Source organism: Typopeltis vanoorti, chromosome 21, assembly GCF_054136105.1.
Source record: "Typopeltis vanoorti isolate ZY-2024b chromosome 21, IOZ_Tvanoo_1.0, whole genome shotgun sequence".
NCBI classification, from domain to species: Eukaryota; Metazoa; Arthropoda; class Arachnida; order Uropygi; family Thelyphonidae; genus Typopeltis; species Typopeltis vanoorti.
This window is the reverse complement of record NC_143569.1, coordinates 108,151,995-108,175,272: the sequence shown is the minus strand read 5'-3', so window position 1 is coordinate 108,175,272 and position 23,278 is coordinate 108,151,995. Positions and strand designations below refer to the sequence as shown.

General features: G+C 36.9%; 1 protein-coding gene across 3 annotated transcripts in view; it reads right to left on the bottom strand.

The window, feature by feature from the left end:
• LOC150095180 (calcineurin-binding protein cabin-1-like) overlaps positions 1–23,278 on the bottom strand; it is a 1,028,489-nt gene that overhangs the window by 554,505 nt on the left and 450,706 nt on the right. For all 3 annotated transcript variants that reach the window (XR_016550194.1, XM_090411711.1, XM_090411712.1), the window contains exon 25: positions 18,292–18,465. Coding sequence is in view for 2 of the 3 variants with exons in the window: in XM_090411711.1 (XP_090267837.1) it covers positions 18,292–18,465 (174 nt within the window). In the remaining variant the exon portion in view is untranslated. The remainder of the gene's footprint in view (positions 1–18,291; positions 18,466–23,278) is intronic.

Genomic DNA, 23,278 nt, shown 5'->3' with positions numbered 1-23,278 from the left:
TTAATATTATGTTCAAAGAGCATTATGAATATGATTCTATTATATATAGGATTATATTTGTAATGGGGTGCTTAAAGATCAAAGCTGTAAACAGAGAGGAGACCTCTACATGAAAAAAAATGCAAAAAACCTACCAGGGTTTCTAATCAAATGACCAATTCTCACATTCTTGTGGTGCTACCTTGATACTGAAAGAACAATGATGAGCTGACAATTTGAGACTTAGCTGACCAAATTGTATTCTTATTGGCAATGCAAAATTATTATTATTCAGGACTCCATGGAGTCAAGAGACTCATCCTAAGAAACGCAAAGTTTATCATACCACTCATTGACCATTCTTGTTCTCACCACTCTATCAGGCAATGCATTCCACAGTTTCACAACCCTCTAGGCAAAGAAATGACTCCAAACCCTATTGCTCACAACTTCCTTTCGTAACTTCCAGGGATGGCCCTTTGTCATCTCTCCTTCCCATTATTCCACCAAGCAAAAGAACTTCCCAGTGTCAACCCTGTAATTACCTCTCAACAGTTTAAAAGTCTCAATCATATCACCTCTCCTTATTCATTCTACCAAAACTCTGTAGTCGACATTCCCTCAGCCGATCCTCATAACTAACATTGTACAGTCATGAAATCATCTTTGTTATCCGCCTCTGTACCCTTTCCACAGTTAATTTATCCCTTTCAAATTCTGGGGAGCAAATTTGAGAACAATAGTCTAAGTGTGGTCTGATCAGGATCTTACACAATGGAATGATAACTCTTCTATCTCTGCAGGGCAGCGTCCTTCTCAGTATTGAAGCAATCCTCTGGGTTACCTTCCCCACCTTTGCAATATGCCCCCTGAATTTTAGGTTTCTATCAACCATCATGTCCAGATCTCTTGTCTACCTTAATTCCTCCAGTACAGCTCCTCCAATCGAGTATGCAGCCTCCCATCGATGTATCCCAAACTTCAAGACTTTACATTTTGCTTCATTAAACTGACAACCCCCCCCCCCCCCAAATTCATTTGCCCATCTGTCCAGTTTATTCAAATCCTCTCGAAGGGCTGTCACATCTGCACTATTACTAATAACCCTTCCCAGTTTCACATCATCTGCAAACAACTGAATATCCCTTTGCAATCTATTGACAATGTCATTGATATAAAGGTTAAACAAAGGTTAAAGGTCCCAGTACTGAGTCCTGTGGGACCCCACAACCTTCTGCTTCCTTGATATTGCCACACCATACACATTTCTCAAATATTTATCAGCCAGCCAATCCTGAATCCAGTTAACTAACCCAACATCTAAATCCATGTTTTGTAACTTAAATATCAGCTTATTATGTGCCACCCTGTCAAATGCCTTTGCAAAATCAAAAAAAAAAAAAATGGCAGTGTATGCCTTTCCCTGATCAACTGCTCTTGTAATTTATTATAAAAGGAAATCATATTACTAAAGCAAGAGTGTCCCTTAACTAATGCATGTTGACTTTCATACATAACATTACTTTCATCTGCCCAAAGTTGTATATGGTCACTCACTAATTTATCCAAGATCATAACAACGACTGATAAAACACAAACTGGTCTATAATTTGAACACTTCCAGTCTGCTTTATCACCCTTATACAATGGTACTATCTTATCCTCCTTCCACTCCTTGGGTACTTTTCACTTGGCGAGACTTTCATTGAAAAGCCAGGTCTACAGAGATGTCAGTTGTTCAGCACATTCCCTCAAAACCCATGGTGAAATTCTTCCAGTCACACTGCCTTATTGACATCCAGAGTACTCATTATTTGAAACATACTCTCCTCTTGTACTTCTAAACCTTGAACCTGCCCTATCCCTCTAGAATTAAATTCTACTTCTTCAAGATGAAATACTCCAACAAAGCATTCACTGAACAACTCCATTATGTCCTTTGCATCTGTCACTCTATTCCCATTTTTATCCAACAGAGTCATTTTTCCACAAACATTTCTCATCCTACTGGCCACATAGCTAAAAAATTCCCTAGGATTTTTATTGGATCTTAGTGCCAATCTCTTCTCATATTCCAGTTTTGCCATCCTCACCATACTAGTTGCTCTCTTGGTCTGATTCTTACATTCTTCATGCATCTCCCATCTTTTTCACCTGCAGTTCCAGATTGATATTGTTTGTCATCCACTTTACACACTAAACAACACAATGCCGCAGCACCAAGATTTTCCTAAATATCTTGGTGTTACCTTGGATGGAACACAATCTTTCAAAAGACATCTGGAGAATCTTTCTTTAAATCTCAGAACTTGTAATAATGTCATAAAAAACTGCGAGGTTCTACATGCGGTTCTTCTGCTATTACACTGCCATACTCCATGTTGGTCTTAGTCTACTCTGTGGCAGAATATTGTTCACCAGTATGGCTAAACAGTCCTCATATCAAGAAAATCGACACACAAATAAATGCAGCGATAAGGACAATAACAGGTTGTGTCAAACCCACTCCCCTCTATTGGCTTCCAACTTTGAGCAATACTGCATCACCAAACCTGCACAGACAAAATGCTCTAGTAAAAGAGTATAAAAAAATAAATAGCAATCCCCTGTTGCCAATACACGAAGACCTCTCATATATAAATATGAATCGCCTTAAATCCCGATGGCCTCCACTAATACTGGCTGAAGAACTAGTAAATAGCAATTTCAATGTTAATTTGAAATGGCTAGAAACTTGGAAAGAAAAATCGCCGCCAGACTTAAACAAGTATATCCTTCCCAACAAAATCCAAAAGGGATTGAGCTTCCATGTCATGTATGGAAAAGCCTAAATAGGATAAGCACAGGACATGATATCTGACAGACAGCTTACACAAGTGGTGAAGATCACCTACACCCAAATGCGACTGTGAGGCCATAAACCAAACCACCCAGCACACTGTGGAGGACTGCAGCATAAGAGCCTACTCTAGTAACCAGAGAGACTTTTTTGAGGCAGATCCTTCAGCTCTTGATTGGCTATCTGAACTAGACTTAAAATTTGAATGACTTTTTTTTTACCTGATATTTGTATATGTGCATTACTTGTCTCATTTTTATTGTCTGCACAAATATGTATTTATATATTCTGATGTTATGTGTCTTTATTATGCCATAACTAACTAAATAAATCCACTTTAGACCAAATTGTGTCTGCAACCCCTCGGCTTGTAGTAACATCCCACCAAATATCCTGTCTTGCCCACCTCTACCTCACACCATATGCTTTCAGGACCATTAGTGTCACTGCCTTCCAAAGCTTCCACTCTTAGAGGAGATAAGTCATCATTTATCATAAGCAGTACTCCACTACCATGTTTTCCCCTCCTATCCTGCCGAAAAATGCTGTACCCTACTACTTCTATTCCTGTTATTATGTCGTCTTCCGTCAACCATGTCTAAGCAATCCCAATAATCTTTGGCCAGGCTGATGCTATCAGCACCACCAATTCATCTCCTTTATTCCAAATACTCCTGGTGTTAGTATAAACCATAAAAATGCCAATGTTTCTATGCTTATCATTATCCCCTGCTGACCCCCCCCACTGGACTCAGTGTTACCTCATGTCATCCCCCTTCCCCCAAGCACCAATTCCCACAAGAGTCCACTCCTGCTACCATCCACCCTAGGAATTCTAGCTTCCCTGCACTGACAGAGCGACTTATTCAGAAAACATCACTCTCTCTCTCTCTCCAGATGTCTACATCCTTCCTCATTCAAATGCAAGTGGTCTCTCGCATACAGTTCCTTTCTCTCCTCAAATGTCCTTCAAGCATCCACATATTCCAATCCACTTTTCTAACACATTTTGTCTATTATGCTATTCATTATTACTGCACTTCTGCCAAGCTCCTCATTATCATACCTGAGTAACACACACACACACACACTACCTTTCCTCTCTGTGTTTTCTTATGAACATCCTCGAGGATGAATCTCAGATCTCTCACCACTCGAGTCATTCCTGCACAAATCATTCCTGCCCACCATCACAATCATTTCATCCACCCTTCCACCCCACTTAATTGCCATAGCCACACTTTCTATCTTTCATCCAGACAAACACTCTCCGGCATCCTATTTTGCATACCACAGATCATCAAGGCTCTATACATCACACCTCTTACCACTCTGTTCCTTGATTGCTCACTCTCTCTCTCTCCCCCCTCTAACTCTTTCTCTCAGTGTACCTCTACTTACCTGCTGTCCTGGCGTCACTCTATTCCTGGTTCCAGCACTCCCTTGCATTCTTCTCACTTCCTCTCTCTGATTGTTTCCATTCTCTCCTCTTCTATCATTCCCATAACTCTCTCTATTTCCCTCTCTTCTACTGTTTCCATTCTCTCTTCTTCTATCATTCCCATAACTCGCTCTCTCACTCCTCTGATTTGACTTGCATTCATCTCTTCTATTTGCCAACTCTCATCTTCCATACTTCTCATCTGATACCCGAGATATTCCACCTTCTCTTTCAACTCATCTCTCTCTCTCTCTCTCTCTCTCTGTAAGTTAGTCACTCTTACTCGCCACTCATACTTCCAATGAAGACCATCTCCAAAAACTTCACAATCATTCAAGTTTTCCACACCTCCCACTCTTATTTTTTCATTCATATTTTGCTCGTTATTCTCATCTATCACACTACTCAACTCTTGAGATTCTCCCACTCCTGACACAACGAGGTCGGGTATTGTAACATCTAACTCACTGAATTCCTCCCACTACCTACATTTTATGCATATATGCACTCCCCCCTTCTCTCACCTGCCGCATATCCAACTGCTAGAAAGCTTAAATGCCACAAAATCCTTTACTATGTTATGCAATAGAGTCCTTGAATGGGGAAGGACTTGGTGACACACCATTTGTAATTGGAGCTGCAGCTGCAGTCATCATTAACTTTAGTGCCAAGGAACTGCTACAACTAAATGCACGCTATACTATAACGTTATGCTAATTGTTATTAAGTGCCCAGGCTTCAGGCACTTTCTTTACATAAAAGTTCACGTTTATATAAAGATCTATGCAGAAGTTTGGTCTTTTCCAATGGATCCTATGGTTTAGGTTTTCAATTCCATGTTGTGCGAGGCCAGATTTCTGTGGTTTGATAAGATGGATATCGTCTTGATGTTCTGAAACCCAAAGAATAGGATCCATTGGAAAAAGACTAAACTTCTACATATATCTTTATATAAACATGAACGTTTATATAAAGAAAGTACTAAAACTCTACATCACAGACCCAATTTGAACCGTAATGACGTTCTTACTATCACTAAAGTCTGAGAATTGTCATCCTAAATTGTGTAAAATAATTTATATATGTTATCTCATTTTAATGTAAACTTTTATTTATTTATTTTTTTCAGATATATTTTAATTTAATTCTATCACACGATACTGCATGCATAGAGGGATTCCATTATAAGCATGCGCCCTAATTGTGTGTGATTCCTAGTATTGTCTGAAGTACCAGTATTCAAGATGCCCTATTATACTTAGGACGAAATATTTACTTATTAAAAAATCTTAGTACTGTGGTCATGTGTGTATGTTTAGTCATGAATGCTCTACAGGTTTCTTTATACAACAACAACTTCATTTATATACTAGATCTCCTTAAAAAAATGCAGCTAAATGACTCTTTGTCAACCATCATGAAATAATCAGAAGAAATATGGTATTATTAAATACCATCTTACAAGAGCTCATATTAGATGTTGCTCATCTGAACTGCTTCAACAAGAAATTTCTACAAACAAAGAAGAATATTATCAGCCATTTTTTTCATTCTCTATTAGCAGAAATGACTCACACAGAACTGCTATTATATACATTAAAGTCATTTCAGAACATACTTCTTAAGGAAGTTTAATATCCTTACCACTTTCAAACACGTTCATCCAATCAACTCTGTGATACCAGTTCAGAATGATAAAATTCTACCTCTAGTACTACTAGGAATGCATTTAGCCCTATGCAGCCGTCAGTTATTCCACTTCAGACAAACAGGCTAATTTATTTCCATACACACTTCTACATCAATCCTAATATTACCTCCAAGAAACATAACAAACAGTATCTAACATGGGATTACTCATACTGGCTACAGGATTAACTGCGTGGATGGGCTTATATGTTCATCACACATGTAGGATTGTATTTAAATGGTATTGATGCGAACACAGATTGATAAGAAAATAACTTTTTTTCTCCACTAGTTGTCTCCATTATTTACCAAAATACATTCTAATCACCATTTAAACCTCAAAGAAAGGACCAAAATGGATAAGAAAATGACTATTTATTAACTTAAAAGCTAATATTAAGCTGGTAATAACTCTCTATTAACCTCTCTTCTACTGTTTCCATTCTCTCTTCTTCTATCATTCCCATAACTCTCTCTCTCTCTCTCTCTCTCTCCTCTGATTCGCCTTGCATTCATCTCTTCTATTCGCCTACTCTCATCTTCCATACTTCTCATATCAGCGAAATATTAGCTTTTAAGTTAACAGTTATTTTCTTATCAATCTGTGTTCGCATCAATATTGTTTAAATCCAATCCAACATGGTTACAAGATTATTTGGAATGATACCAAAGTACTACACAGATGTTCCCAGCAAGGTTGGCTGAGAAATTAGCGTATCTGCTCAAAAGCCAAAAGGCTGTGGGTTCGAATCCCAACGTGGGCATGGATGTTTGTAACTGTCAGTGAAAATACTAGAAGAGGTGATTGTGGTAGGCAGTAGATGTCGCTGGTGTAGATGATGACGGAGAGATGTAGAGAAGGTGCCCCCCCCCATGATGAGTCTTAGGACTCCCTGGAGGTGTTGTGTAATAATAATAATAATAATAAATAATTAATATGGAGGGTGCTTAAGGGTCTAAGCTGTATAACTGAGAGGAAACCTTCACATAGCCTTTAAAGGAATGCGGAGAACTGACCAGAGGTTCTGACCAAATGTCTGATCCTCACCTTCTCGTGGTGAATCCTGTTGGGTATCCACCTGGATACTGAACAAAAGAGGATGGGCTGGCAATTTGGGATTTAGCTGAACAAATTGTATTCTTAATGGCTTAAACCACAATATAAAATGATGGTACAAGATGACAGAATTTCATGCTGGCTGGGGCATCATGCGGTTCAACAAGGACCACATTGTTTTCAACAGAGAACCAGGGTGAACAGCAAAAAGTCAGCTACTGGAACAAATCTGAAAACACACTCCAACTCAACATCACCAGAGTTAAAGATCGGCACTATGAAAATAAAAAGCCTGAATGGAAAAGAAATGGAGCTAGCTGAGGAATTAGATAAGTACCAGATTAACATAATAGGGGTGACTGAAACAAAAAAGACAAAAACTTTTCAGTTCTTTCTGAGCAATAAATACAAAATGCTATATTCAGGCAATAACAATCAAGGAAAAGAAGGAGTAGCCATTGTATTCAACACAAAATACGAGGCTAATCTTCTTGAATGGCAGGCAGTCTCAAGTAGAGTGATGTGGGCAAATATCAGAATGAGGAACTGGACAATGAGACTTATTTGTGCCTAAGGTCCAACAGAAGGTTCTCCTAAGGTAAAAGTGGAGGAATTTTTTGAGGATTTAGAGAAAGCAACTGACACAATGAAAAAGGAAAAGTTGGTCCTTCTCATCATTATCAAATTCCTGACATGTACACCTCAATTGGTGTACAGGATATGATAGTACTACATGAAAAAATTTCATCATCATTACTAATTTCCTATCTACCAAATCAGTCTGTTACTTGTCAAGACCCAGACATTATCAGATCTTATATTTCTATTGTCTAAGGCACTTTGTACCATATCAATCCAATTATATCTTGATCTTCCTCGGGGTCATTTTCCTGCCAATCTGGCAGAGAACATTTGTTTTGCTAATCGTTCCTCGCCCATTCTGTTCAAGTGACCACACCACCTGAGATTAGCTCTGTTAACGCATTCCTGGATGCTGACAATGTAAGTTCTTTCCTAATACCCACGTTTTTAATATGATATTGCCATTGATGTTGTCTGTTCATGCCTCTAATCTTTCTCAGGACTCTCATATCTGCAGTCTCTAGTCTTTGATGAAGTGTTTTACTTCTGACCCAGCTCTCAGATCCATAAGTTAAAATTGGTTTGAACACTTTCTTGTATACAACTAATTTAGTGTTCTGACTAATTTCTCTCTCTTATTCCATATGAATTTATTCAATTGACTTCCTAATATATCAGCTTTGCTGATTCTGTTATCTATTTACATATTTAATTTACATCTTCACTAAAAATTGTGCATAAGTAGCAGAAATTATTTACTTGTTCCAGGTTCTCCGTTCACAACACATTTGACATTTTCAACGATCCTATCGATTTTCACTGTCTTTGTATTGCTGATTTTCATACCATATCTATTACAACAGTTATTCAATTGAGTCAAGGAATCTTGCAAACTTGTAGCGGATTTATTTAGAAGTAAAACATCATCCACATAAAGCAAAGAGCTGACATTAACATCTCCAATTCTCGAATCATGTTTAATACCACTTTTCTCCATAATGTGATCCATATAGATAATGAACAACGGAGGGGATAATGTACATCCATGTCTCACACCACATTTAACATTAAATCATCTTCCTGTACTTCCTTCAATTCTAACTGCTGACTTGCAACTCAAATAAAGACTAAGTATTGCTTGATATAATGCCCCTTTGACACCATGCAACTTTAGCGTATTGAACAGCTTTTCTCTTGGCAGCTTGTCATATGCCTTTTCCAGATCGACAAAACTTAAATACAGATCTTTGTTATATTCCCACACTTTCTCAACTATTTGTCGTGAAGTGAAGATCTGATCTTACAGCCTCTATTTGGCCTGAATCCAGCCAGTCCTTCACCAAGCTTTTCTTCCACAATTCTTCTCAACCGTTTCTCAAGTATACTTGGCATAAATCTTGCCAGGAACACTCAGTAGGGAAATACCTCTGTAATTCTCACATTTAGTTTTATTTCCCTTTTTATATATAGGTACTATTAGAACTCTACTCCAATTATCAGGAATTCGTCTCTCTGTCCAGGTTTTCTGAACTATGCAGTGCAACCACTGTAAGACTTTTATACCACCATACTTCAGCATTTCTGGTCTAATATCATCTACTCCTGCTGCCTTTCCACATTTCAAGCCTTTGATGGCAATTTCTATCTTCAAGTATAGATATGTATTCCTGACTGTATGCCTGTTGAGTGTTTTTTACCACTGTGCTATCACTGCTTGTTTCATTTAGCAATTTTTTGAAGTAATTACTCCATACTTCAAGGATATCTTTTTCTCCCGTTTTCATATCGCCTTTATCATCTCTAATTCCTTTTACAGCACTCTTTCCTCCATTTCTTCGACAACGACCAGAATATCTTGCCACCTTCTTGATATTTATTTTCTATGTTCTTGCCAAAGTCCTCCCATGACTTTTGTTTAGCTACTTTTACACAGTGTTCAGCTTTCTTATATTTGTCTCTGTATTCTCTAAGAGCACAAACTGACTTATTTGCCAGGAACTTTGATATAATTTCTTCTTTTCCTTCACTGCCTCATTAACTTCCCATGTCCACCATGGAGTTCTGATTTTTCTATCCTTGCAGACAACATCACCATATGCCAATCTGGCTGAATCAATCAGGGTTTTTTCTTCAAGGCTTGCCACTGAATCTCCAAGGTGTGGTTCCTGTTCTCAAACTCTTTTATTTTGCTTCAATAATTTTTGAGTATCTTAGTCTACAGTTCACATCTGAGAGCTGCTCAACTTTTATTAGCTTTAAAACTTTCTTACATGTTATTCTTTTCAATATGAAATTCAATTTTATCCTGCTCAAGACTAAATAGTGATCACTTCCAATTTCAAATCCTCTGTACACTCTGGTGTCCTGCACCAGAGAGAGAACATCCCTACCAACAATAACATAGTCAATGAGACTTTTCTTATTCCTTGCCTCTTCTCTCCATAAAATAAAACTGAATGTGATAATTACAGAGGTATTTCCCTACTGAATGTTCCTGGTAAGATTTATGTCAGGATCAGATCTTCACTTTACGACAAATAGTATAGAAATCATGGGAATATAACAAAGATCTGTATTTAAGTTTTGTCAATCTGGAAAAGGCATATGACAAGGTGCCAAGAGAGAAGCTATTCGATACGCTACAGTTATATGGTGTCAATGGGGTATTATATCAAGCAATACTTAGTCTTTATTTGAGTTGTAAGTTAGCAGTTAGAATTGAAGGAAGTAGAGGAAGGTGGTTTAATGTTAAATCTGGAGTTAGACAAGGATGTACATTATCCCCCATTGTTATTCATTATCTATATGGATCACATTATGGAGGAAAGTGGTATTAAACATGATATCAAAATTGGAGATGTTAATGTCAGCTGTTTGCTTTATGCTGTTGGATTATGATAGAGTGGAATTTTATGAACCCCTATCTTATCACAATCTAACATGCGTTTCCACTCAAAAAAGGGAAAAAAATATAGTAAATTGCCTCTAAGTGTAAAATAAGTAATATGTATATGTATATCAAGTATGTTCTGATATGAAAAGGTTAAATAAGTATATATTTTGTGCCATTCGCGAATGAGGTAAAATTAATATTGAAAATGTAAAACATTACCAGAGCTTTATAAATTAACATGTATAAAGGAATTATGGAATGCAAGCACAAATTCAACAGTTGGGGGGGGTGATGAAGTCCAAAGGTCACAGAGCCGTACGCGAGGGAGTGGCTCGCCCCAAGCAAACAACATGACGTCAGCGTATGTGCGATAAGTTGGGGAGAGGATGGACGGCGTGACGTAGTAACATGTGAAAGTTCGCTGGCATCGAAAAGGTGCGAGAGACGCCGAGAAGAAAAAGGGAAATATAAGGGTCATGCAACCCTGAAACAAGGCTTTTTTGTTCCTGGATCTCCTGTGTGTTCCTCTCTCATGGTGGCAAAGGGTGCCAGTGCCCCCGTGCCGGAGAGATTCTGAATAGGCAGTCGCGGGTCTCGGCGGCAGTTTCTCCGCAGAAAAAGCCGAGAAGTTTGGCTGTCCACAGAAGGCCAGTTTTCTGTGAACCTATGATGCCATAAAGAACCATAAAGGAAGAAAGTAGACTTTGTTTGTGTTCACTGAATATGAATGAAAGATTTGTGCCACGTTAATATGTTATAAAAAAAAGGAACATTAATGATATTGGATAAGGTTGTATTGCTATCACTTTAGAAGGATATTGAATTTAATCTTATTGTCTGTCGATGTGTTAAAGTTCGCTTTTATATTGAATGAAATTAAGGATATGTTTAGAGTGAAGAATTGACAAATTATAAAGAGATTGTGAAAGATATGAATGCTTATCTTGAGTAGTCTAACAGAGCTACAGAGTTTTAGAATAACTGTGATAATAATACATAAATAATGCATTAGAGAGTGTTAATATAGTTCTTACTTTAGATAGCTGCCACATAATATGCTATAAGTATAATAGTAGTGTTTGAATGTTTTATGCTTTGTATGGATCTCCCTTAAGATGGGATTTGAATTAATGTTATTAAGTGTATCAACTCTTGAGATTTAATAAACCTTGCTTTTGATTCTAACAAAGACTTTCTGTGATTTCTGGAATCCGATGCACCTCTTATAAAATATTAATGTGAACCTATGCGGGATATTAGAAAAGGGTATATTTTGGCCACGTCTGCAGAGTTGATAGGTATCATTAAGTACTGTCCTGAGATTACCTCTTGGTTGTTAATATTAATAATCTAATAGCTCTAAGTGGCGCAGCGAAACAAATAAATTTCTTGGCATTTTATGAGGGGTAAATCTCAGACACTCTGATACCGCCTCAATCTCGAGGAAATTCCATTGTCCCTCAGAGGTACCATATGTTACCCGATTGAGTGTATAACAGAGATATAGCATAAAAGGTTAAGAAAATAATGAATAGGGAGAACGCAACGTTTAACAATATTGTTATGATTTGGTTTTTCTCTATTATATTTATCTTATATCTTTCTTTTTTTTCTACTGAGCCTTTTCTATCTTAACCTTATTCTATCAATATCCTACCGGCTGCGCCATTGTTATATTTTAATCATCATTCTATTTTAATCCTTTTTTTTTTATCTAACCTCTTTTAAACCTTCTTCTATCTTAACCTTATTCTATCAATTTCCTACTAGCTCTGTGTGTGTGTGTGAGCCATTTTTATAACTGCCGCTATGTGGTGTGTGGCTCACCGCCATCTTTCTTTATCTACCCTTTTATATTATTTCCATTATTCTTATAAACCTCCTTACTTTAAATGCATGACTTATAAAATTTCCCTTACTCTAGTATCTATATCTCTTCTTACAAACTCATTCTGTAAGGAAAACAAATTCTATATCTCTGGCTGATTCCAAAATTTACTCACGTGCATACCCTGTCTGTTAAAGGTTATTCCTTACTATAAGAAACGAATCCTCTAATTTCTGTCTAGGACCATCTCCTCTTCAGATATTGACAAATTTATTTTTTAACGCTGCGCCAGCCAATATCTTAGAATAGAATGGACTCTTATTCAGGGAGACTTTTCCAGACCTTTGGTGCACATAGGTGAATAAATTAAATGCTCTACTATGGCTAAGTAAATTCTGGTTTGCAGTCGTGACCTCTATAACAACATGTTATACCTTTCTTTCAATCCCCCCCACCCCCGCTATGGATCGAATTTAATGAGTGCTAGTTTTGGTTCATAACACAGACAAAGCTCAGGTATACAAGAAAAAACATGTTTATTGGAATCTAAAGACATAATATACACTTTCAATTAGTACAATGACATGCAAAATTAAACCTTTTCAAATTAATTAATACTCTAATACATGAACAATGAATCTTTCTTTTGTGTTAGAGACTTAACATACAAAATACACACTTCTACCAAATTTTCTACCTACTAATTTTAGTCTAGCACATTCAACTATTCACAATCATCTATAGTCATTCCTAACAATTTGTCTTATGGACATTAACACTGCTAAATAATCACCTAAAGTCCTTAAGTACTGTCTATACTCGATTAATACGTTACAAGCACACATAATATACACAATGCACTTTTCTAATCAATATTCTCCCTATTGTGTTAATCTTGCATATTAAACTAGTCACAATCATCTATAATCATTCCTAACAATTTGTCTTATGGACATTGACACTGCTTGAGGTGTATTAATCCATACTCGATTAATACACCTCAAGCACGCATAATATACTCATTATACTTTTCTAATCAACATCTACCCATTGTGTTAATCTTGCATATTAAACCAGTCACAATCATCTATAATCATTCCTAACAACTTGTCTTATGGACATTAACACTGCTAAATAATCACTTAAAGTCCTTAAGTACTGCCCACACTCGATTAATACACTGCAATAATTCTTCACTTTTACCTACTGAGTAATTATGCAACAAAATCTATACTTTACCATTTCTTGGGGCAAGGTCTCCAGGTCCATCTGAACCGTCCTTCTTTGTTTGAATTCTCTTTCGACACCTCCATGAGCCTACGTCCACGTGGTGGGTCACTATGGTCGTCAGAATAAGCTATACTCTGCGCCTGGTGTTTTTTCTCGTCCATTCCCGATCTGCTTTGGACCATCGCTTCTACTGTCGGTTCTGGTATACGCTCGTGATATTATTCTGTTGGGACTTTCAGCAAAGATATCTCGCATTTTCGCACCGGCAGACGTTCGGACATCGAAGGGAAAGGCGCACTCTCCGATATCGAACCATCGCCACGAAACACAGTCAGGAACCCTCGATCCACCAGCGAAGTCAAATCATCATCCAGGAAGGCAGGCGAAAAAAGCCTTCAGAAAGGGGTACAAAACTTTTTATTCACCTTTCACTTCCCCCCTATTTTTCACCCTCGTTGCTAGCTATGATAGCGCCCCCTTACTTTTTTTCTGCGATCTTTTCCCGCCCGCTACTTTCATCGACCACGGCAACTTCGGAAAATCGCGAGACCATAGCAGCGTCTTCTGGGAAACGAATGTGCATCACTTTTGTGAGATCAAATTTGTCTCAGGCCTACCCATGACCTTTGGACTAATGCTTGCATCTAATTTACATTTCACTGTGTGCATGATGCTTTTCGCATAATACTAATTTATATACGCAGTTCCTTACCTAGTATTACAAATCTACTACCATAAAGTAAATTCTATTTCCATTTTCAGTTAGTACTTTAATTCTTCTGCTTGAGTACAAGTTTTTTTTTTCTCTCAGCTGAACTTTCTGACTTGTTAAATTCTGAATTAATTATTTCTTTAATAAAGTGCTTCATTCAGGATGTAACAATGCGGATGATGTTACACTTCTACATAAATCTGCTACAAGTCAGCAAGATTCTCTGACTAAATTGAATAATTGTTGTAATAGATATGGTATGAAGGTCAGCAATAAAAAAACAAAGACAATGAAAATAGGCAGAATCGTTGAAAATGCTAACTGCATTGTGAATGGAGAACCTGTGGAACAAGTAAAATATTTCAGCTACTTAGGCACAATTTTTAGTGAAGATGGTAAATTAAATATGGAAATAGGCAACAGAATCAACAAAGCTGGTATGGTAAGAAGTCAACTGAATAAATTCATATGGAATAAGAGAGAAATTAGTCGGAACACTAAATTAGCTGTATACAAGACACTATTCAAGCCACTTTTAACTTATGGATCTGAGAGCTGGGTGAGAAGTAAAACACTTGAACAAAGATTAGAGACTGCAGATATGAGAGTCCTGAGAAAGATTAGAGGCATGAACAGATGGCATCAATGGCAATATCATATTAAAATCGAGGATATTAGGAAAGAACTTGATATTGTAAGCATCCAGGAATGCATTAGCAGAGCTAATCTCAGGTGGTATGGTCACTTAAACAGAATGGGCGAGGAAAGATTAGCAAAACAAGTGTTCTCTGCCAGGTTTGATATGGTACAATGTGCCTTAGACGATAGAAATATAAGATCAGATAATGTTGGAGTCTTGACAAGTAACAGACTTATTTGGAGAAAAATTGTAGACAGGAAGTTAGTAATGATGTAAATTTTTCCTGTAGTACTATCATATACTGTACAGGCAGGAATTTAATGAAGATGATAATGATAAATATGGATCTCTTCAGAGAAAGTTTTCTTCTGAAGTTCTTCTACATTCTCTCTAATTTCAGCTTTAAAGTTGGACATTCCATGCTAAAACTCTGGAAAATTATTTAGAAGTATTCAGTTTAATATTATGTTTTGTTTTTTAAATCTCTCTCTCACAAACACACCTACCCACTCATCATCTGATTCTAATAGGATTGGTTGCTACTTTTTGTCTTGCAACTTCATACAAGGAAAGATTCCGTTTTCCATATACTTTCATGATTATTTAATTTTTAATTCCCAACTGTAATACAATGAGGATGGTTCAAAATACATGAATTGATATCATCATAAACCATTCACAATCCACTGCTGAATGAAGATCTTTCCAAGATTTTTCCACTTGGTGTTGCCCTGGGCTGATTGTTGCCATGCCGCTCCAATGTGTTTCCTAATTTCATCCTTCTATTAGCTAAATGGTTCGTCCTCTAGGTCTTTTATAATCTCTGAGGAAACAGTTTATTATTTCTGTAGTCTATCATTGATCAGTTCTTCTGACTAGGTGGCCTGGGCATTTTCAGACAAACTGGCCAATTTGTATTCAACCACATCTTGGTCTTTCTGAGATTCTTTTTCCTGCCAACCTGACAGAGAACACTTGCTTTGTAAATCTTTCCTCTCCCATTCTGTTTAAGTGAGCATATCACCTGAGATTAGCTAACACATTTCTGGATGCTAACAATGTCAAGTTTTTTCTTAATATCTTTGTTTTTAATATGATACTGCCATTGATGCCATCTGCTCATGCCCCTAATCTTTCTCATTCGCCTCCTTCTGCAATATGCAGAAATGTCGAGGGGTCTCTCATCTATGGTCAGACTGTACCTATGATAAAGTTGAATTTATAAATTTCTGTCATGTTGTATCATTATTTTACAAAACACTAAATTAGCTGTATAGAAGACAGTGATACAACATGACAGAAATTTATAAATTCAACTTTATCATAGGTACAGTCTGACCATAGATGAGAGACCCCTCGACATTTCTGCGTATTGCAGAAGGAGGCGAATCCATTCCGATCATATGGTAATCAATTGATTTCATAGGATGAGTATTTATGATTATATGTCAGAAAATTACGTTTTATGAAAATTCTAGTTTTTAAAGTGTTAACGATTTTGCTTGTACAATAGTTAGAAAATTTTACATATAAAGCACTTGATTTCACATGTTGGTAATGGATTCATACTTTGCCTTATTCCTTTCTACTTTTCATGATGAATTGACTCTTCTTGGCACATTGCCAGCCGAGGGTCTCGCATCTGTGGTCGGACAGTATGTATGTATGTATAGGAAAAAGCATAGTATATATAATTAAATATATACACGTAACCACAGCAATAAGATTTTTTAATAAGCAAATATTTCGTCCTAAGTATCATAGGTCATCTTCAGTACAGTTAATTCAAACAATACCAGGAATCGCATACAGTTAGGGCGCATGCTTATAAAGGAATCCCTCGATGCATGCAGTAGTGTGTTATAGAATTAAATTAAAATATATGTGGGGAAAAAAAAAAGGGTTACATTAAAATGAGATAACATATATAAAATTATTTTACACAATTTAGGATGACAATTTCCCATACTTCAGGGATAGTAAGAACGTCATTACGGTTCAAATTGGGTCTGTGATGTACAGCTTCAGCACTTTCTTTATATAAATGTCATGTTTATATAAAGATTTATGTAGAAGTTTGGTCTTTTTCCAATAGATCCTATGGTTTGGGTTTTCAATTCTGCGTTGTGTGAGGCCAGATTTCAAGTGGCCTTTGATAAGACAGATATGGTCTTGATGTTCCGAAATGCATTTGCTAGTGGATCTACCTGTCTGTCCATACCAGAACAATTTACAGGAACATTGGACGTTTGGGTTGAATACCCAAACCATAGGATCCATTGGAGAAAGACCAAACTTCTACTTAGATCTTTATATAAAGAAAGTGCCTGAAGCCCTAAGTCACAGACCCAATTTGAACCGTAATGACATTCTTACTATCCCTAAAGTATAGGAAATTGTCATCCTACATTGTGTAAAATAATTTTATATATGTTATCTCATTTTAATGAAACCTTTTATTTATTTTTATTTTTTTCAGATATATTTTAATTTAATTCTATAATATGCTACTGCATGCATAGAGGGATTTCCATTGTAAGCATGCACCCTAACTGTATGTGTTTGAATTAACTGTACTGAAGATGCCATATGATACTTAGGACGAAATATTTACTTATTAAAAATCTTATTACTGTAGTTACGTGTGTATTTTTAGTCATGAATACTCCACAGGTTTCATTATAAAAGAACATAGTATATATAGTTCAGTACTATGTGTGGTTTCAGATGTCCACTGGGGGTCTTGGAATGTATTCACTGCAGATAAGAGTAACTACTATACATTGAGAATGTAAAGCTGGAATAACTACATCTACCCATGTCAAAGGATTACAATTGATGGCAGAATCCAGAGAGAAATAATCGTGTGACACTGGCATGGAGTGCATTTGGTAAAAATCATAATATCAATTAGGAGCACCCTATCTTTGTGTTTAAAGAGAAAGGTGTTTAATCAGAGCATACTACCAATTCTTACATGATTTGAATTATCTATAGTTTAATCAGTCTTAATTAAATAGACAACTGTGTTTATGTGTAATTTTATTATTATAATGAATAACACACAGTTATCCCCTTCCCCAGAAGTTGCAGAAGAGTGTAGATGACAAATGACTGGATTTCTCATGGGTGGGAAGGGGAGGAGGGCTAATGGGTCACCAGAGGTAGGTGTTAGCACCCTGTCAGTGAACAAGTTCAAGAAGTATGACATTTACTGCATGAATAATGGTTGACTCCGTGACGAACCCATCTTTATGGAGATGCCTGAGGAAATAATAATAATAATAATATAAACTACACTATAATTAAGATTAGTTGTATTCCTTTAAATGTAAAATAATTTAAAACAGTTTACAGGATTAGATCAAATGGATGACATTTAAACTCAGATTATTACTTACTAGAAAATCAGCCTGTAAAATAAAGTCCAAGATAATATGATAGCAACAGCTATGTCTCCTGGTGTATCTGTTGTATCCATGAAGAGAGAAAGGGTATGTATAAGGTTGTTAGCAAATCTAGTCATATTTTGTTCTTCTAAATAGTTAAGAAGATTCTGATCTGTCTTAATACACCTAGAAAACAAACAGTAAAATATATGAATACGTGCAATATATTTGAATGCATATTCTTGTTCTCTCTCATTATAAAACAGATTATATCTCTTCAAAAAAAAAAAAAAAGAATAAACATGTGCGTATATACACGGTATGCCTGTTAAGTAACAACAACTATTATATCAAAACAAAACTATATTTGGAATTGTCAATTACTCAGATTCAAAATAATCTCCCTCCATCTCTACACAACATTTATGTCTGTTGTACAGGTGTTCAAAGGCATGGTGGAAGTCCCGAATGGGAATCTCCTTCACTATCGCAGTCAGACAGTGTTGGATGTCCTCAATGTTGCTGAAGCACTCTCCTTTCAAGGCACACTTCATCTCTGTGAAGAGGAAAATGTGGGAGCCAAATCTGGTGGATAGGGGGAAATGTTCAATCACTCTGATCAACTTTGAAGCCAGAAACAAACTGCTTCACAAGCAACATACAGCATGTGGGTGTGTTGTTGTGCAAAAGAAACCAATTGTTGTGGAACAGTTCTTTCCTGACATGTCACATGCTGGCATACAGATGGTGAATTACTTCTAAATAACACTGACTGTTCACTGTGGTGCTCCCAGAAACAAATTTGCAGTGGATAATTCCAGCAGCATCAAAAAAAGACCATTGTCTTGACACATGATTTTTGCAACCTGACTTTCTTCTGCTGGAAGGACATTCCACGCCATTCCATGCTCTGGCGTTTCATTTTCAGATCAAACTGAAAACACCAACTTTCATCACTGGTGACAATTCTTTGCAATACACCATGATCTCGACTGACTGCATGGATAAAATTTTGACAACATGCAATTCGGTGCTATCTATGTTCACACATAAATGTGTCCAGCACAAACATCGAACATCTCTTCCTCTTGTGTAAATCTCTTTCTAAGATTAATCTGGCATTTCTTCACTGACAACAAGCTGTATACAATGAGTAGCCTAGTGGTTATTTGTCTGTAATGGGCAACAATTTGCCTAGCTGTCACCACATTTTCATTTGTCTGTGAAGAAACTGGCAGTCCACAGTGTGGTTCACCCTCCAGGGACTCTCTCCCTCTCTTCTTTAAATGTTGAAAACCAGCAGTACATGGCTCAGAAAGTCATTGCCATAAACTTTTCTTAGGTGTACACTTCTGTAGTGGTTTTTTCTAATTTACAGTAAAATTTTTTCACAGCTCTTTGCTCCATGATGCAACTTCTGATATGTTCCACTCACAACTCTTACTTCACCAGCTGCCACATGAAAACTGCTGCTTCACAAACGTTGCAGCTGCAATTACATCACACTCTAGCAGCCAAAACTATAAACACATTTGTTACATTTATTCAAAGGACTGTCCTGTAAAAAATCAATCTCATTACTTAACAGGCACATTGTGTATGCAAATAAATATCAATATACACATATATGTGTATGTGTGTGTGTGTGTCTGTCTGTGTAAATAAATAAATAAAATATATATATATATATACAAGGGTTGTTTGAAAAGTCTGGTAAATTTCCAATTGGCAGAATTCGTTCATTCATATCAGTGTCATCAGCAATGCATAGTTCTCGTTTGCCAAACATTTAAAATCACCGTGTTTGAATTTTTCATAAAAATGGAGAAAAACGAGTTTCGTGCAGATCAAAGCCAAGTTACATGCAGTTCATGGGAACTCTGTACAAGCATTAAAGACTATTTATTTTTGGATAAAAGAGTTTAAACGTGGTCGTAAGTCCATCGAAAATAAAGCGTGCTCCAGACACCTGAAGGATATGATTGACAAAATCGATGGTATCGTTATGGAAGACCGCCAAGTGAAAGTACATAAGATTGTAGGCATCTCAACTGAACAGGTGTGTAATATCCTGCACGAAAAATTGCACATGAAAAAGCAGTGTGCATGATGAGTGCCGTGAATGTTGACTGTAGATCAAAAACACATGCGAAAAGACATTTGAATGCAGTGTTTGGCGATGTTTAATTGCAATTTGCAGGATTTTTTGCATTGATTCGTGACTAGACAAAACTTGGATCCACCACTACACACCTCAGTCCAAACAGTGGACAATGACTAGTGAAAGAGCACCAAAAAAAGTGAAGACCATTTTGTCAGCTGGGAGGGTGATAGTCACTGTTTTTTGGGATTCACAAGGAATTATCATGATACCCTATTTGGAAAATGGTAAGATAAAAACAGGAGTCTATTATGCATCATTGTTAGACTATTTAAAAGAAGAACTGGAGAAAAAACGGTCAAGGTTGGCACACAAAAAAAGTGCTCTTTCATCAAGACAATGCACCGTCCCACACATTGGCTGTCGCAATGGCAAAATTGCATGAATTGAGGTTCGAATTGGTTCCACATCCACCGTATTCTCCGGATTTGGCCCCGTGTGATTTCTTCTTGCTCCCAAACTTAAAAATCTGGCTCAGTGGGAAAAAAATTTTCTTCAAACAAGGACATCAAGGCTGTCAATGACTATTTTGCACAATTTGACAAATCCTACTTTTTAGATGGGATGAAAAAATTGGAAACTCGCTGAACCAAATGTGTAGACCTCGATGGAGACTATGTTGAGAAATAAAGATGATTTTTTTCCAAAAAAATGTGTTTAACTTTTTTTTTTTTTTACCAAACTTTTAAACTTTTAAATCACCCTCATATATATATAAATTAACAAACCTACATGGAGGTTCATTAATAATTATTGAAGCTTGCTCTACCTTTGACTGCGAAGCTAGAAAAAGTTTTATACAATATCATAAGGAGGGTCTTCAAAATTAAGACAGTCTCTAACAACCACATTCATGCCTGCTGGAGCATAGCCTGGTTAAACAAGGCAATATCAGAATGGAGTAATGGACAATGAAACTTATTTGTGCTTAATCACAGAAGATTCTGTTAAGGAATAAATGGAGGAATTTTTGGAGGGGGCATTTGAGAAGGTAACTGGAACAAAGAAAATAGAAAGATGGTCTTTGTTGGAAATCTAAACAGCAGAGTAGGAATTATTATTATCATTTTATTTATTTTAAATATTGAGAATCCACCCTGGAAGGAAAAGAAGGAAATTGTTCACATCTGACTTGAAAAGCTGTAGTTTGCATTCTTTGTGAAACACGTGGTGGAAGACCATTCAGAGGGCAGCAGTGGATGGGATAAACTAAGAAAAGAAGAAATTTGTGATATGGGGTTGAAATTGAACTGTGAAAGGGTGAAGGTTAGTTTCTGCATGTGTTTGGATGAATCTGCAAGAGGGTGGAGGAATTATTGATGCCAATCTTGATGAACGTCAGCCATAGAAGTATTTATAGAAGATGCAAATTGTGGAGACTGAATGCATGTGCAACAGTGAGTGGAAAGTATTAATGAGAGATGGGTTATCAATCAAGCTAGCTGCTCTTTTCTGTATAGAATCTAGTATATGCAGGGAGCTCTTATGGATACCCCAGATATGAGAGAAGTATTCCATGGTCAGGTGGATTTGTGTATCAGGTTAGGAGCTGTTTGGAGTTAAAGTAAAACCTTGAATGAAAGAGAAAGCCTAAATTTTGGATGCAGAGGCAGCAATATTTGTGATATGCTTGTACCAAAAAAGATTTAAAGTTATTCTGAGAATATAAATCCAATAGATTTGAGTATTGTCAAGGGTAACATTGGAAGAACAGAGTTCTTGTTTGTGGGAAATAATGCAGAGCTGTGTTTTGCTAGTGTTGAAGTTTTATCCAAACCCCATTGATAAATGTTTTGAAGATCAAAATTTAAGGAAGTAGATGTTAGAGTTCCGGCGGTTGTGGTAATATGTGCATTGCAGGGATTGTCAAAAGAAAAGGAAAAGTGCAAAATGTTCATCATCGTCATCATCATCATCATCAAATTCCTGCCATGTACCCTCAAGGGGTGTACAGGATATGACAGTACTACATGAAAAACTACATCATTACTAACTTCCTATCTACAATTTTCCTCCAAATCAGTCTGTTACTTGTCAAAACTCCAACATTATCAGATCTTATATTTCTATCGTCTAAGGCACTTTGTACCGTATCAATCCACCTATATCTTGGTCTTCCTCTGGGTCGTTTTGCTGCCAACCTGGCAGAGAACACTTGTTTTGCTAATCTTTCCTCTCCCATTCTATTTAAGTGACCATACCACCTGAGATTAGCTCTGCTAACGCATTCCTGGATGCTGACAATGTCAAGTTCTTTCCTAATATCCTCATTTTTAATATGATATTGCCATTGATGCCATCTGTTCAGACCTCTGATCTTTCTCAGGACTCTCATATCTGCGGTCTCTAGTCTTTGGTCAAGTGTTTTACTTCTGACCCAGCTCTCAGATCCATAAGTTAAAATTGGTTTGAACACAGTCTTGTATACAGCTAATTGCTGTCCTTACTGTCCTACTGCAAAATGTTGTCCTTAGCAAAACTGTATACTGGACTGGCAGTCAGCTGGAGCAGATTGCTTATGTATAGAAGAAGAGGGTGGGCATAAGAACAGAGCCTTGTGGGACCCCAGCATTATTTGTATAGACAGAAGATGAGGTTTCAGATGTCCCAAGCACAGATAGGTAGAGGGAATTTTGGATACAAGCCAGTTGCGGTATGCCTGACTTTTCTTTTATATAACCTTGGCACACCTGTGGGAAAACCAAGGCTTAGATTTGGGACAAGAATTTAGGGCGGATCAGGAAATAAACATTTCCATGCTGATGGGAATTATTTCAGTGATTCTTTCTACATATAGGTTTGGCTCAGGTGGCTGAAACAGTAATCTGCCTAAGGAAA